Here is a 12500-nt window from a genome sequence, read left to right on the forward strand (position 1 = left end):
ATGGAAAAGAGTTAAGGCTTTCGTGAGTCCTGTAAATCCTCATAGCGAAACTGAAGGGATGGTAACGTATCCCAAACTAGACGAGATTTACGATGCTTTTCAGCAGATGGTTGTCTTGTCCATTGGGTTCTTCTCCAGACTGATTTATTCATCCCATGGCAAAGCGGGCTCAGTGGCGGCTCCAAGTCTGATTTTAGGATATATGCCATTTACAACATACATCCCCTGTTTCTCTTTTGTGGGAGTCAGAGCTCTTGAAATGAAATGTGTGTAACCAGTCTTGTGGCCTGAACACTGAGAAGTCCTAAATAGATTTGAGTCGCCACACTGAGGAGAGCTCATGTCTGAAAATTTGTCACAGGTTTGTAATTATGGCAAACCAACAGTGTGCCCTGAAGATTAAAGGAGAAACACAGGGATCAAGGTAATTGCTAATGGGTCACATCACATCAGTGCTTTGATGACTGTCAGGCCTCTGGTCTCTCTCTTATTATTTTTAACCTTGTTATTACTACTCTCTTAAATAATATTAATAATAATAGTAATGAGAATAATATTTGGTGATGCATGTCCATGTACCATGACATTTGTTTTTTCAACATTAAGATTTTAGGTTATAATTTATACCAATTTATAAAGGTGCATTCCATTCTAGTTTTATTGCTTTTTGCCAGTAGTGATGGTCCTGTTTCCTTGACAAACTCATTTTTTAATAATCTATCTATCGGAGGTGAGACAGTCCTAAGGCCCAGCAGAAAGACCACCTCACTGTAATGAATTATATATATATATATATATATATATATATATATATATATATATATATATATATATATATATATAAATATATATAAAACCCCACCTAAATCATGAGACAAATTCACAGGCCATTTCATCATTTGCCATTGCTGTATAATAAATGTAACTCACAGCCCTGCTCTCAATGTCTGTGTGGGTTGCTCCAGATGTTCCTCAGCTGGCTGGATCTGGAGATGAAGATCTGTGGAGCGTCTGTCAAAAGCTAGCATTTCTAATCTATCCAGCACCCCCTCATCTCTATCAACACATTCAATGCTCCCTGCATGTGCTGACCCGAGGGTCTCCGTGTATCCCACGAGAGCAAAAAATGACTTTCAAAGCACTGAAACCGGTCCAAACACTGATCCTTTCCCCGTGTGTTTAAGATCACGGATAAATAATGACCTGGAGTGGAGCTGTTGATCTCCATTTTATGCTGGAACGCAAAATGTTACAGACAATATACTTGGATTCATCTGAGAAAAGAAAATAAATGAATGCTGAGATGAAGAAGAGGCCTTTATCAGATATGTTAACATTATTATATGTGAAGATACGTGAACATTAATAATTTTCAATACGTTTTAGTATATGGCCAACATAATATTGATACAGTCAGAAGTGTAAGGGTAGCACTGCAGCTTTGGTTAAAACTCTTCAGATTTGTAGCCGTGTCCTGGACATCATTTACTGGTCCATCTGCTCGGCTATTAGAGCCTGCAGTTTTGAACCCCCTGAATGGTCAGATGTAGTTAGCCGGCTGAAACATGAAGGTGTGAGTGGATTCTGCGCAGGATTTATTGCTGTGGTCTCCCTCATCAAAGGTCAGCATGGAAGATGGGTTACAGGCTAGAACTGAACAGACCTGCGGCATTAGAGCTGTGAAGTTCTCAGTCTTATGTAGTTTCCAGGTGTCTAATTGACTATTCTAAATAGTGCAGCTCTGCCAGATCCAAGACTTTGAGTAACAGAGACTATAAATGATTGTATATAAAAAAGTAATATAATTGAAGAATGACTAGTATTACTAAGTATTACTGAAGTAATATATACAATTATTAGAAAATATTACACAATGTAAATGTTATTTCAACAGCATTTCAAATTAAGAACAATACAAAATTAACAGCACTTAGGATTTAGATGGGGGTGAATTGTAAATTAATTATCTAAAACATTTTAAGCATAATAATAATAATTTCAAATTTAGTTAGAATTTTATATTAAATAAAATACACACACAAACAAAAGTATTTGCCATTTGTCATGATGCAACATTATTAGACGATAATAAATAATACCATTATTTGAATAGTACATTCAAATTTATTGTAATTAATAATAATAATAATTATTATTATTCATTCAGACTTTTAAAATAAATGTTCTAAATTAGTTGATAAATGTTATATATTTACACACACACACACACACACACACACACACACACACACACACACACACACACACACACATATATATATATATATATATATATATATATATATATATATATATATACACATACAACAATGTAAAAATAGAAAATTATTACATAAATCTTTGCCATTAAATATATGATTTAAGCTACAAGGTCTGACCACGGACCTATATATCAATGAACAGGAAGTATGTCAATCCTAATGAAGTCATTAGAGCAACCCATCTGGACACAAGGGACTTGTGTCTTTGCACTTTAATTTACAAACTTTTAGTGGAGTCTAGATGATTCATTTTTATTATAGTTAATTCCGATTTTCTTAACTAAATGAAGTAAATCAAACAAATATGATACATATATGAAACAAAATCTAAAACCAACTGACCAAACATCAAATCACCACAAACACAATTAAGCACAGGTTAAAAAACATCTAAATCAATCCTGTTCTCCCCATGGGTTTACTCAGGGAAAGAGGAGGGAAAACAGCTCTCTGGGGAAGTGTTGGGAGTAACAAGAAAACAAGCTCCCTCTACAAAATCTCTCTCTGTAGTTGTCAGTGTTTTCCCTCTGGACCACTTTTTGAATCATAAACATCTTAACAGGCCCTGCCTCCCGCGGGAGCCCCTGAGAGTTTCCTAAAAGCAGGCTCAGGAGCCGTGCTCTTATTGCATCCAGGTGGCCGTGGTAAAAAGTGCTGGCCTGCCATAAATGTCCCATAAAATGCAAGTGGCACCTCCAGAGGTGGATAGGGTCACTGCACCTGTCTGTGGACTGAGACTCGATGTTTCCTCTTCCGACTGCACTCTCACACTCCCTCATGCCTTCACTTTTATCACCTAACATTGGCTATCATTTTTTCATGATTATGATTACTATAATAATTAAAGAATGAGAAGTCCTGTGTTGCTGGCCTCCAAAATAACACTATTTATAGTGAATATCAATAGCATAATGTTTTATATATATAGCATAATGTTAAACCGTAGCATGTGTCCAGTGGTGAGTGGTCCATGGGGACCAGCATCCTTCTGGTCAGGTTTAATTGGTCTTCATGCCTGGGCATGGGGCCACAACGCTTTGATCTCACTTAAAAGAAGCTAATTGATCTCTGTGTTCAAGCCACTTTGTGGTGTCCTAAAAAAAGAGAAAAGAATGACCAAAACCAGCACAAAATGTTTTTTTTTTTCTTTTCTTTAAAGAAATGTAAGAAATTTCCTACGGAAATGGACATTCAAAATTTAAATACTGAGACTAAAATCATTATTAATAAAATTTATAGAAAATAATAAATTTGATAATAATATATGATGATATATTATAAAGTTATTATTTTTATTAGTAGTAGTAGTATTATTAATGTTTAGCAGTAAAACATTAAATCAACACATGTTGATTGTAAATGTGTTGCTTATAATATTAACATTTTATCACTAACAATGATCAATAAATATATTAATAATAATGATGATAACAATATTATTAATTATAATTACTATTAAAGATTTAGTATTAAAACACTAAATCAGCAAACGTGCTTAAACATGTTGATAATAATATTAGTAATATCGAAATGTAATCACAAACAATCAAATGATCGATACATGTATGAAGAATAATAATAATTATTATTATTATTATTAAAGGTTTAGTATTAAAAACACTAAATCAACAAATGTACTTATTATAAACGTTGATAATATTAGTAATATCAAAATGTTATTATTCACAGTTAAAAGATCAATACATGTATGAATAAATAATCATAATAATCATAATAATAATAATTATTATTAAATGTATAGTATTAAAAACAATAAAATAAACAAATGTGCTTATAAACATTGATTATAATATGAAAAAGAAAGAAAGAAAGAAAGAAAGAAAGAAAGAAAGAAAGAAAGAAAGAAAGAAAGAAAGAAAGGAAATGAAAATTCAGACAAGACAGAGAGAAAATGATTGGAATGGTGAAAAAGAATGGAGAAAACATGAAAGTTAAACTTCCAGACTTAGACAAAGGTAGGATATGGGCTGCTGGTGGGGGTAAGTGTGTGGGACAGGAGAGGGGAATGGAGCGAGTAAGAGAGAGAGAGAGAGAGAGATAGAGATCACCTCACGCCCGGGCCCATTGCTCCTCAATTACTCTAATGTGCCTCATATGGCTGAAGTACTCTGACAGAGAGAGGGAAAGAGTTCTTGCACTTGCCTTGCTCTTTGATATCACTCTTTGCTCTGTGCCAGATCCAGACTTGATGGTTTACATCTCCCCCTCGAGTCCAGTTTGAGCTTGTTAAGGGAGAAGTGCAGTGACGACCGCACAGTTCAATCTCCCTCTACGCTTCTCCTAAAACAGCATGATCTCTTAACCTCAACATGATGTCATCAGCACAGAAAAGCATATATAATGTGCACAATACAGCATGCTTGTCATAACACTTGTTAAAGTTGATTAGCAAAATAAGAGTGTGTTTGTGTTGAGCAACAAAATGCTCAGTCTGTCAGAGTCCTCATATACCTAACTTGTTTGAGTTTTTCAGTAAAAAAAAAAAAAAAAAAAAAAACATTAAATACATGTACTGTTTATATGATATGCTTTTTTAAAGCAAAATTAACACTTTAATTGTTCAAGGATACATTCAGTTGATCAAAACTGACAGTAAAGTTAATTATTATTAAATTATTACATTATTAAAAAATTGTTGTGTTTCAAAAATCAGGATATTATAATGATTTCTGAAAGATAAAAGCATTTTAGAATGATTTCTGAATGATTATGTGACACCTAAGACTGTGAATTAAAGGCTGTTTAGTTTTATCATGACAGCAGTAAAATTACATTTTCAAATATTAAAATAGAAAATAGTTCATTTAAATCTTAATAATATTTCATTTTATTGTTTTTAGTCTTTGTGTCTTAATGCAGCTTCGGTGAACAAAATACTTCTTATAAAATTAAAACATTTTTCAGACCCCCAAATTTAGTTTTTTAACATTGTGATCATGTTTGTAATTTAATGGGTTAATTATTCAGTAATTCTGTGAGCTATTAAAGCTCCAGTATGCGATTTTTGTAATTGACCACAAGAGGGCGCATTTCCAACAATAACAAAGGCGAAGCTTGATGACGCAATGAAGCAGGTGACGATAGGAGATGTTGTTTTTAATGCTTTTTCACCATAGCAATGTATCTAAATTGGAAAAAAACGAATCATGATCACGGATGAGGTAATTTATTCGTTTTTGTATTACCTGTATATCTGATCGTATTATTTTATGTCATCATAATTAATGAACTGCAAGGAACGTGAAATGTTATACTATATGTAACCCTTCTCTCCCGGGTCCTCTCTGAAGCTCCTCGCACTCGCTCCGAGCAGCGGTGACCCTTGACCCCGAACCGGCGACTAAGAGAACTGTATCCAAGTCCACAGTCGTGAGGGCGGAGGAGAGAGCCGTGGCCGACTCTGCAGCAGAAGCATTGTTACAGTCTGTCTCGGTTTCGTAAGGAGATGCCTGTTGTTATTGCTGCCAGGACTCTGTCTGATTATTTGTCTCGTCTTGTTCAGATCCTTGAAGTCCCTACCAGTCCTGTCTTGTCCCCAGAGATCCCGAGCCATCCGCAGTTAGCGCGGTTCCAGACCCAGTTTCTGTCTCTACTGATGTTGTCATGTGTCCAATTGATGTTGTCATGTGTCCAGTTGATGTCGAGTGTCCTGTTGATGTTGTCCCGTGTCCAGTAGATGTTATCCAGTGCCCTGTGATTTCTCCTGTCATGTCCCCTGATGTTGTCATTTGTCCTGAGACCACTCCCCACCCTAGACCACCCAGACCTGCCCGGACCCCTCGTCATCAGCCTTCGTCCCGTCCTCCTAAGACTCCTGAACCACCTGGAATTCCCCCCTTGAACTTTGTTGTCCCGCCTCCTCCCCTTCCTTGCTTGTTTTTTATTATTTGTCACCCTAACCCTGTCGTAGTGTATTCATGTTTGCCTTTGATATTTGTCATGTCTTGTTGGTTTTTGTCTCTGTCCCAGTCAGTCATGTCCCTCGTTTGATGTCTGGAAGCCGCTCCTTAAGGGAGGGGTTCTGTCATGATTCTGCCTTCATGTCCTGACTTTCCTCTAGTCTTGAGGCAGGATCATGACAGACCCGTGTTTTGTGTACAAGCACATGGCCTTGCCTTTGGGCCATGTGCTTGTGTTGTCTCATTCCCTTGACCCGCCCCCCTTGTTATCCTAGTTGTCGTGATTGCCTTACCTGTGCCACCTGTCGTGTCTTGATTAGTTCTCCTATTTATTTCCCCTAGTGTGCTCTGTCTTTTGTCGGTTCATTGTTCCGCATTGTGATATGCGTTTCTACATGTTCCTGTGAAATATTGTTACTCGGTGTTGCTCTTGGAAGAAGACGTTGTGAGACCTGTTATTGTTTATTTGTAGTTAGTGTTCTTGTGTTTCGAGTCTTTGTTTATCGTGTCTACCCTGTCTTGTTATTTAGTATCTGCCCTAGTCATTGTTTTCCCCCTCGTGGGTTTTGTTTTCCCCTTTTTGTGTAAATAGATCCTGTGTTTAGTACATCCTGTCTGCACTTGAGTTCCTCCATACCCCTCCATATGACACATTCAGTTTGAATTCACAGTGTTGCGATTACGACATATCTTCAATTTAAAATATTGCCAAATTACGTATACAAATCATTCACATGCAATGGTGTCATAGAATAAATGTACCTTTCAGATTAATCTTTTTTTTTTTTTTACTGGGATTCTACTTTGTCCTTCAATTCTTATTCAATTATCCATCCAAAACACAATCTAAAATAGATATTTGATTAATATTTAAAATACAATTTGAACATAACAATAGATCAATAGTATTGAGGTCATCTGAATAAAATATACATAAAATATGGATAGAATGTTTCAATTCTCCCTTTCAAATAAAAAATTACTGCTTCTTCATGGCAAATCACATCAGGAAAAAGTAGTTTATTTCCAAGACTTTTGGGATACCAGACATAATGTTTGACTCATGTAAACTGTCTTACAGTGCATTGTTTTCATTAAACATAAATTTACACGCTTCCAAGTTATTGAACAAACTCGGGATACTCTATGAGAACAAAACTATCATTTCCACAAGCGTTTGTCATCTCATTGCAGGACTAATAATGTCTAATGCACAATGCAGTGCAGTGCATGAGCAGTTCAGCCTGGGTTTCAAAATCATTATATGTAGGTCTCAGACACTCTGTCAATCCAAATGCATGAAAAACCTATCACGGGATTCCAGCTTATTCTCATGGACAAGTTCCCATGTATTCGCGTATGTCTTACTTTCTGTGTGAGTGTCTGTGAAAAGAGAAGAGAGACTAACAAGGTTGTGTCCACGTGCCCAGCGATGGATGGCTCCCTTTGCTCTTCTCTACATTGGAAGCAGATGACTATATCAGCGAACTGTCCATTCATGCACACCGAGTCATGGTCTGACAAACCTCTCATCTCTTTCTCCCTCCATCTCCTATAAAATAGAGAATAATACAAGAAACAGAAACCAATTTCTCATCCTGAATGTGCATTGCTCATTGATCAACTTGAAACACATGAAAAAGAGTTTGTTTTCTAATTATAAGTATTTGATGAATAGACTAGCTGAGAATGGTTTCCCTTCATATTTCATGCCAAACCATTCCTTTCAAACACACATGGATTAAAAACACTAAAGGCTCTGACCAATCATTTTCATTTTACAGTGCGGTATCAGGATATTATTATTTTCCCAATCATAAAGCCATAGCACGGCTGAAAGTAAAACCATGTGAGGTGGTTGTTTGAAGAGGCAGTGATGCTGTGAGTGGGAGTTGTGGTTCAGAGAGAGACCAAATTTTTAGCTCCATTTGGAGGTGAGGGTCCATGGTGAAGTGATCAGAAGTTTAGAAAGGGCCCCTGATAACTCACAAGAGGCCAAATAATGGAAATATGGATTTTCCTGTAATAAGAGCATACAATTTTACAGTATACTCTCAGAAAAAAATGGAACAAAACTGTCACTGGGGCAGAACACTATAGGACTAATATTTACATAATTATATGCATGCACAGTATGCATTTTACTTCTATGTTTCATTTAGGGGTAAATAAGGTACATATATGTACCTTTTAGTATTTGTACCTTAAAGGGGTCATATGATTTCCATTTTTCTTTTGTCTTTGGAGTGTTTACAAGCTCTTGGTGCATTAAGAAGATCTGTAATGTTGCAAAGACTAAAGTCTCAAATCCTAAAAGATATTCTTTATCAAAATTAAGACTCTGCCACGCCCCCCTTAAAACGGTTCTAACACGGCCCCACATGTCTATGTCACTGTATGGAAATATTTGCATAATGCCACCCAAATGTTCACACAAATAAAGGAGTGGTTTCAGTAACCGCAGTTAGTGTTGAAGCAGCCATGTCAGGGAGTGCAAACACATATGAGTGTCATTACTGTTACTGACTGTCACACCACTCTGCTCCCCTTTCAGGCTTTAACTGATGGTAAAACTAATTTGAATTTGAAAGCTGAAGCTCGTGATTATGTAAAGGGGAGTTATATTTCCGACGAATGCTTGCGGTGTTCAGCCAATCACAATGAACTGGGTCAGTTGGCCAATCAGAGCAGACTGCGCTTGTCAGAAGGACGGACTTCGTAGAAAATGACAGAGAGGTGGGCCATAGTTGACCTACAATAATGTACAGTATTTGAAAAAGTTTTTTTTTTTTTTACATTAAAGCATGTCAACATATTCAGCTACACCAAAAATATATATATCTTTTTAAAAAAAAAACAATATATAACCCCTTTAAGGTATCAGCTAAAGCTTCTTTTGTTATTTATTAAATTTTTTTGTAAAAAAAATATAAGAAAAAGAAAAAAATTCTATCATTGAGATATTTATGATACATTAAGTTATGACCACCCTTTAAGAGAAAGATAGTCTGTACAGATTTTTCCCAGAAAAACACGACCGGCTGGAGGCGTGGCGTGTGGGCGGAGCTAAAGAATCACGAGCGCCAGTAGGCTTTTCCGTTGAGAGCGTTTGGAAGCTGTGACATTAACAAGAGCAGCATCAGCAACGACGTCTCTATGTGGTATGTATTGAAACTGTATATATCTAGCTTAGCGGTTTTGGAAAATGACTAAGTTCCACTTTATGTCGTCTTTTTTTTTTTTTAAGCTGTACATGTGGAAAGTGCAGTTTGATGGCAACATCGTATGTTGTTTACTTGATGTGCTTACGCGCCGATAGCTAAGTTAACAACACAGAGTTATTTGAAGCAGTTTTACTCACCGCCTGCGGATCCAACACACGATCGTGACCCTTTTTCGTTGGGATTGCATCATCCTTAAGAAATAAACTATGTGCAAATCCGGCGTCAACATGGGCCTTGTTTGTAAAACAAGCATCTTCGAAATGCAGGGAACAAACAAAAACACTTGCACAACTCCGTCGATGCTCTGTAAAAATAAACTCCATCCACTGGTCCCTTAATGCAGTTTTTTTTTTTTTTTGGTAATCTGTGCAGGGTTGTCTTGCCATGGAAACCAAAAACACACTTCTTTTTTTGTGACATTTTGCGACGCTCTCGCTCTGATCAGTGAACGTCTGTTGTGCTCTCTCTGCTCTGCTATACGGGAGCGCGCGCTCTTCCGGCAGAAGTGCCTTAGGACCCATATAAGGAAATTCAGCTCCATCTAACGTCACACAGAGCCATACTCGAAAAAAAATTCCGAAACTTGTGACAAACCGGAAGGAGTATTTTTGGAACAAAAATACTCCTTAAAAAAGTACAACTTAATTTTTGAAACTTTGTCCATGTTTAGCATGGGAATCCAACTCTTTAACAGTGTCAAAAACTCAGTATGCATGAAATAGCATTTCACCCCCCCCCCCTTTAAGTTACACTGTTTTTGGTATAAACAACAACAATCTTAACAATAATAATTTAAACAATCTATAGTGCTAATTTACAAAAATAATAATTTATCTATCTAAAGTTCTGGCATGAAACTCTAGACGGTGCTGTCCTAAGGAGTCCGCAACAACAGGTTGACATGCAGGCAAGGTCAAAAAACACTTTCATTGTCTTATAAGAAGCATTTATTTTTACCTTACTTGCTCAACAACTCCCAAATGATTCGCTCAACGATTCATTTTTCCAAACCCCTCCTTTGTGTGATGCTAATTTGTGGTGATTTGTCCGACTGGTTAACTTACATTTCATCATGCCTTTAATCCCTGATAAAGCAGCATCTGTGAAGCATTGCTGCTTTGTGTACAGCTGTTACTGGGAAAACAGCTAGCTATTTTTTACAGCTCCAAAAGCAACACGTAGTGGCAAAGAATGAATTTATATTTTCATTTAGGCCAAGACTACGTTCATGTGAACTTCCCTAAGCACTTACCCTAGCCGCCATATTAAAGTGCATTCCACTTTGTCAAGTGGACGAGGGAAGTTTACATGGACATCGCTACCCTCGGCACCTTGATTTTGACAGAGGGAGCGAGTTGGCTTCATATGCAAACTTCAGGCCGCTCTGTGAACACAATGCAACACTATTATGATGTCATCGCAGATCGCATTTAATTTATTCCCACCTCAAACAACTCTATACTATATAATTTTTTTTCGTTTTTTTTTTTACATTTATAACAGCCCAAGCATATTTACATATTTACATACATATAGAATGCTGCACCAAACAAATTCTGAAGGGGAAACATGTAAACAATAAACCAACTCAATAGTGGATTCTAGACATTTGTCAGTATTTGTCAATTATTCAGAATCTGGAATGCATTAAAATAATAATTTTCCCATCAACTGGTCAACATGCACAACACTACTGTATGCTGCTTGAAAGACCCATGTGCCGCTCTGATGTAAACAAGCATACATGAGAAGCACATGGGGGAACACGCGATGAATGAAAGCACATTCACTCTCTGACAGCAGATGGCGCTAAACTGCAGAAAATGTAGCCCTTCACTGGATATCCCATAAATAAAACAGCTGCTACTTTCTAAAACATATTTAAATAATTTTAAATAGCCATTCAGATTTTGTGGATTCAATATGGTGTTCATCACAGCGGCAAATACTTAAATATTTAGACTAAATAGGCTATTTTCATTTTAATCTGGACTACATGCTCTAGTTATTGTTTGAAAGTGTTTTGATTATTTATTGTTCGTTCACACTTTAAATTAGGGCTTAATTAGTTAACATAAACGGTCAATGAAATATTATTCTGAACATTCATAAATTTTTGGTATTCCAGTATTTAATAACACGTTGTTAAAATCGAAAGTTGCAGCTGTGTTATTTAACGAGCTGATATGAACTAAAACTTGTATTTTTTTTTACTGTAGCAAAAAATTTAGCTATTGCTCATTGTGAATGTTAATGGTTAACTAATGAGGTCTTATTGTAAAGTGATACTGATTGGCCTTTATAGTTCTTTTGCACTTTAATCCGTCTAAAACTTTTAACTTTATATATTTCTCTATATTGCTATATATATATATATATATATTTATTTTATTTTTTTTTTTGTAATAAGAAAAAGTATTATGTATACTGTATTATGAGCAATTTTGTTGAAATAGATTTCAATACCATGATAATGCCGTATACCATGATAAAACATTAGCAAATGATTGCAACAGGAAAATTTTACACTGGCATATCCATAAATTTTCTTAATGATCAAGGGTTTAGGACGTTTTAATTCAGCCCATTCCAAGGATTCCGCCAGAAGTGGGCACTCATGCAGCGTAATCAATGAAGTACATCTGAGTAAACCGGATGGAGTGAAGTTAGCAAGTGAAGGGAATACAAAGTGAACTGGAACACAACCCCTTTTTTCAAGTTTTCCCGGGTCTGTGCCCACAACAATTGAGTGGGCAATATGCTTATGTTTCATGTTGACGTCAACTGAATGAAAGGTAATTTAAAAAAATCCATAATAGGGGTACTTTAACATTGTCATGTACATTATCATACAGATCGCTCTGAGAGTTGTCATGACACACACACACATATATATATGTATGTATGTAGGGGAGCCTTTGAGTCAAAATACACTGATGATATTTACTTCACATGCTTTGGTTGGTGGATTAACTGGAGAAAATAAATGCTCTACCTGTTCAAAGGAGTGTGAAGTGGGTTGATGGGAATGACAGCCTTGAGATCATCCTGTCCCAGCGTTCATGATGTCTAAA

The 12500-nt window shown here is 36.2% G+C and overlaps 1 protein-coding gene across 1 annotated transcript in view; it reads right to left on the minus strand.

The window, feature by feature from the left end:
* Nucleotides 1-7208: 7208 nt before the first annotated feature.
* Nucleotides 7209-12500, minus strand: part of mvb12bb (multivesicular body subunit 12Bb) — a 71814-nt gene continuing 66522 nt past the window's right edge. Inside the window, exon 10 of the mRNA XM_026269662.1 lies at nucleotides 7209-7754. Within this exon, the coding sequence (XP_026125447.1) occupies nucleotides 7713-7754 (42 nt within the window). The 3' untranslated portion in view covers nucleotides 7209-7712. The remainder of the gene's footprint in view (nucleotides 7755-12500) is intronic.

The sequence above is a fragment of the Carassius auratus genome, chromosome 8 (assembly GCF_003368295.1).
Source record: "Carassius auratus strain Wakin chromosome 8, ASM336829v1, whole genome shotgun sequence".
NCBI classification, from domain to species: domain Eukaryota; kingdom Metazoa; phylum Chordata; class Actinopteri; order Cypriniformes; family Cyprinidae; genus Carassius; species Carassius auratus.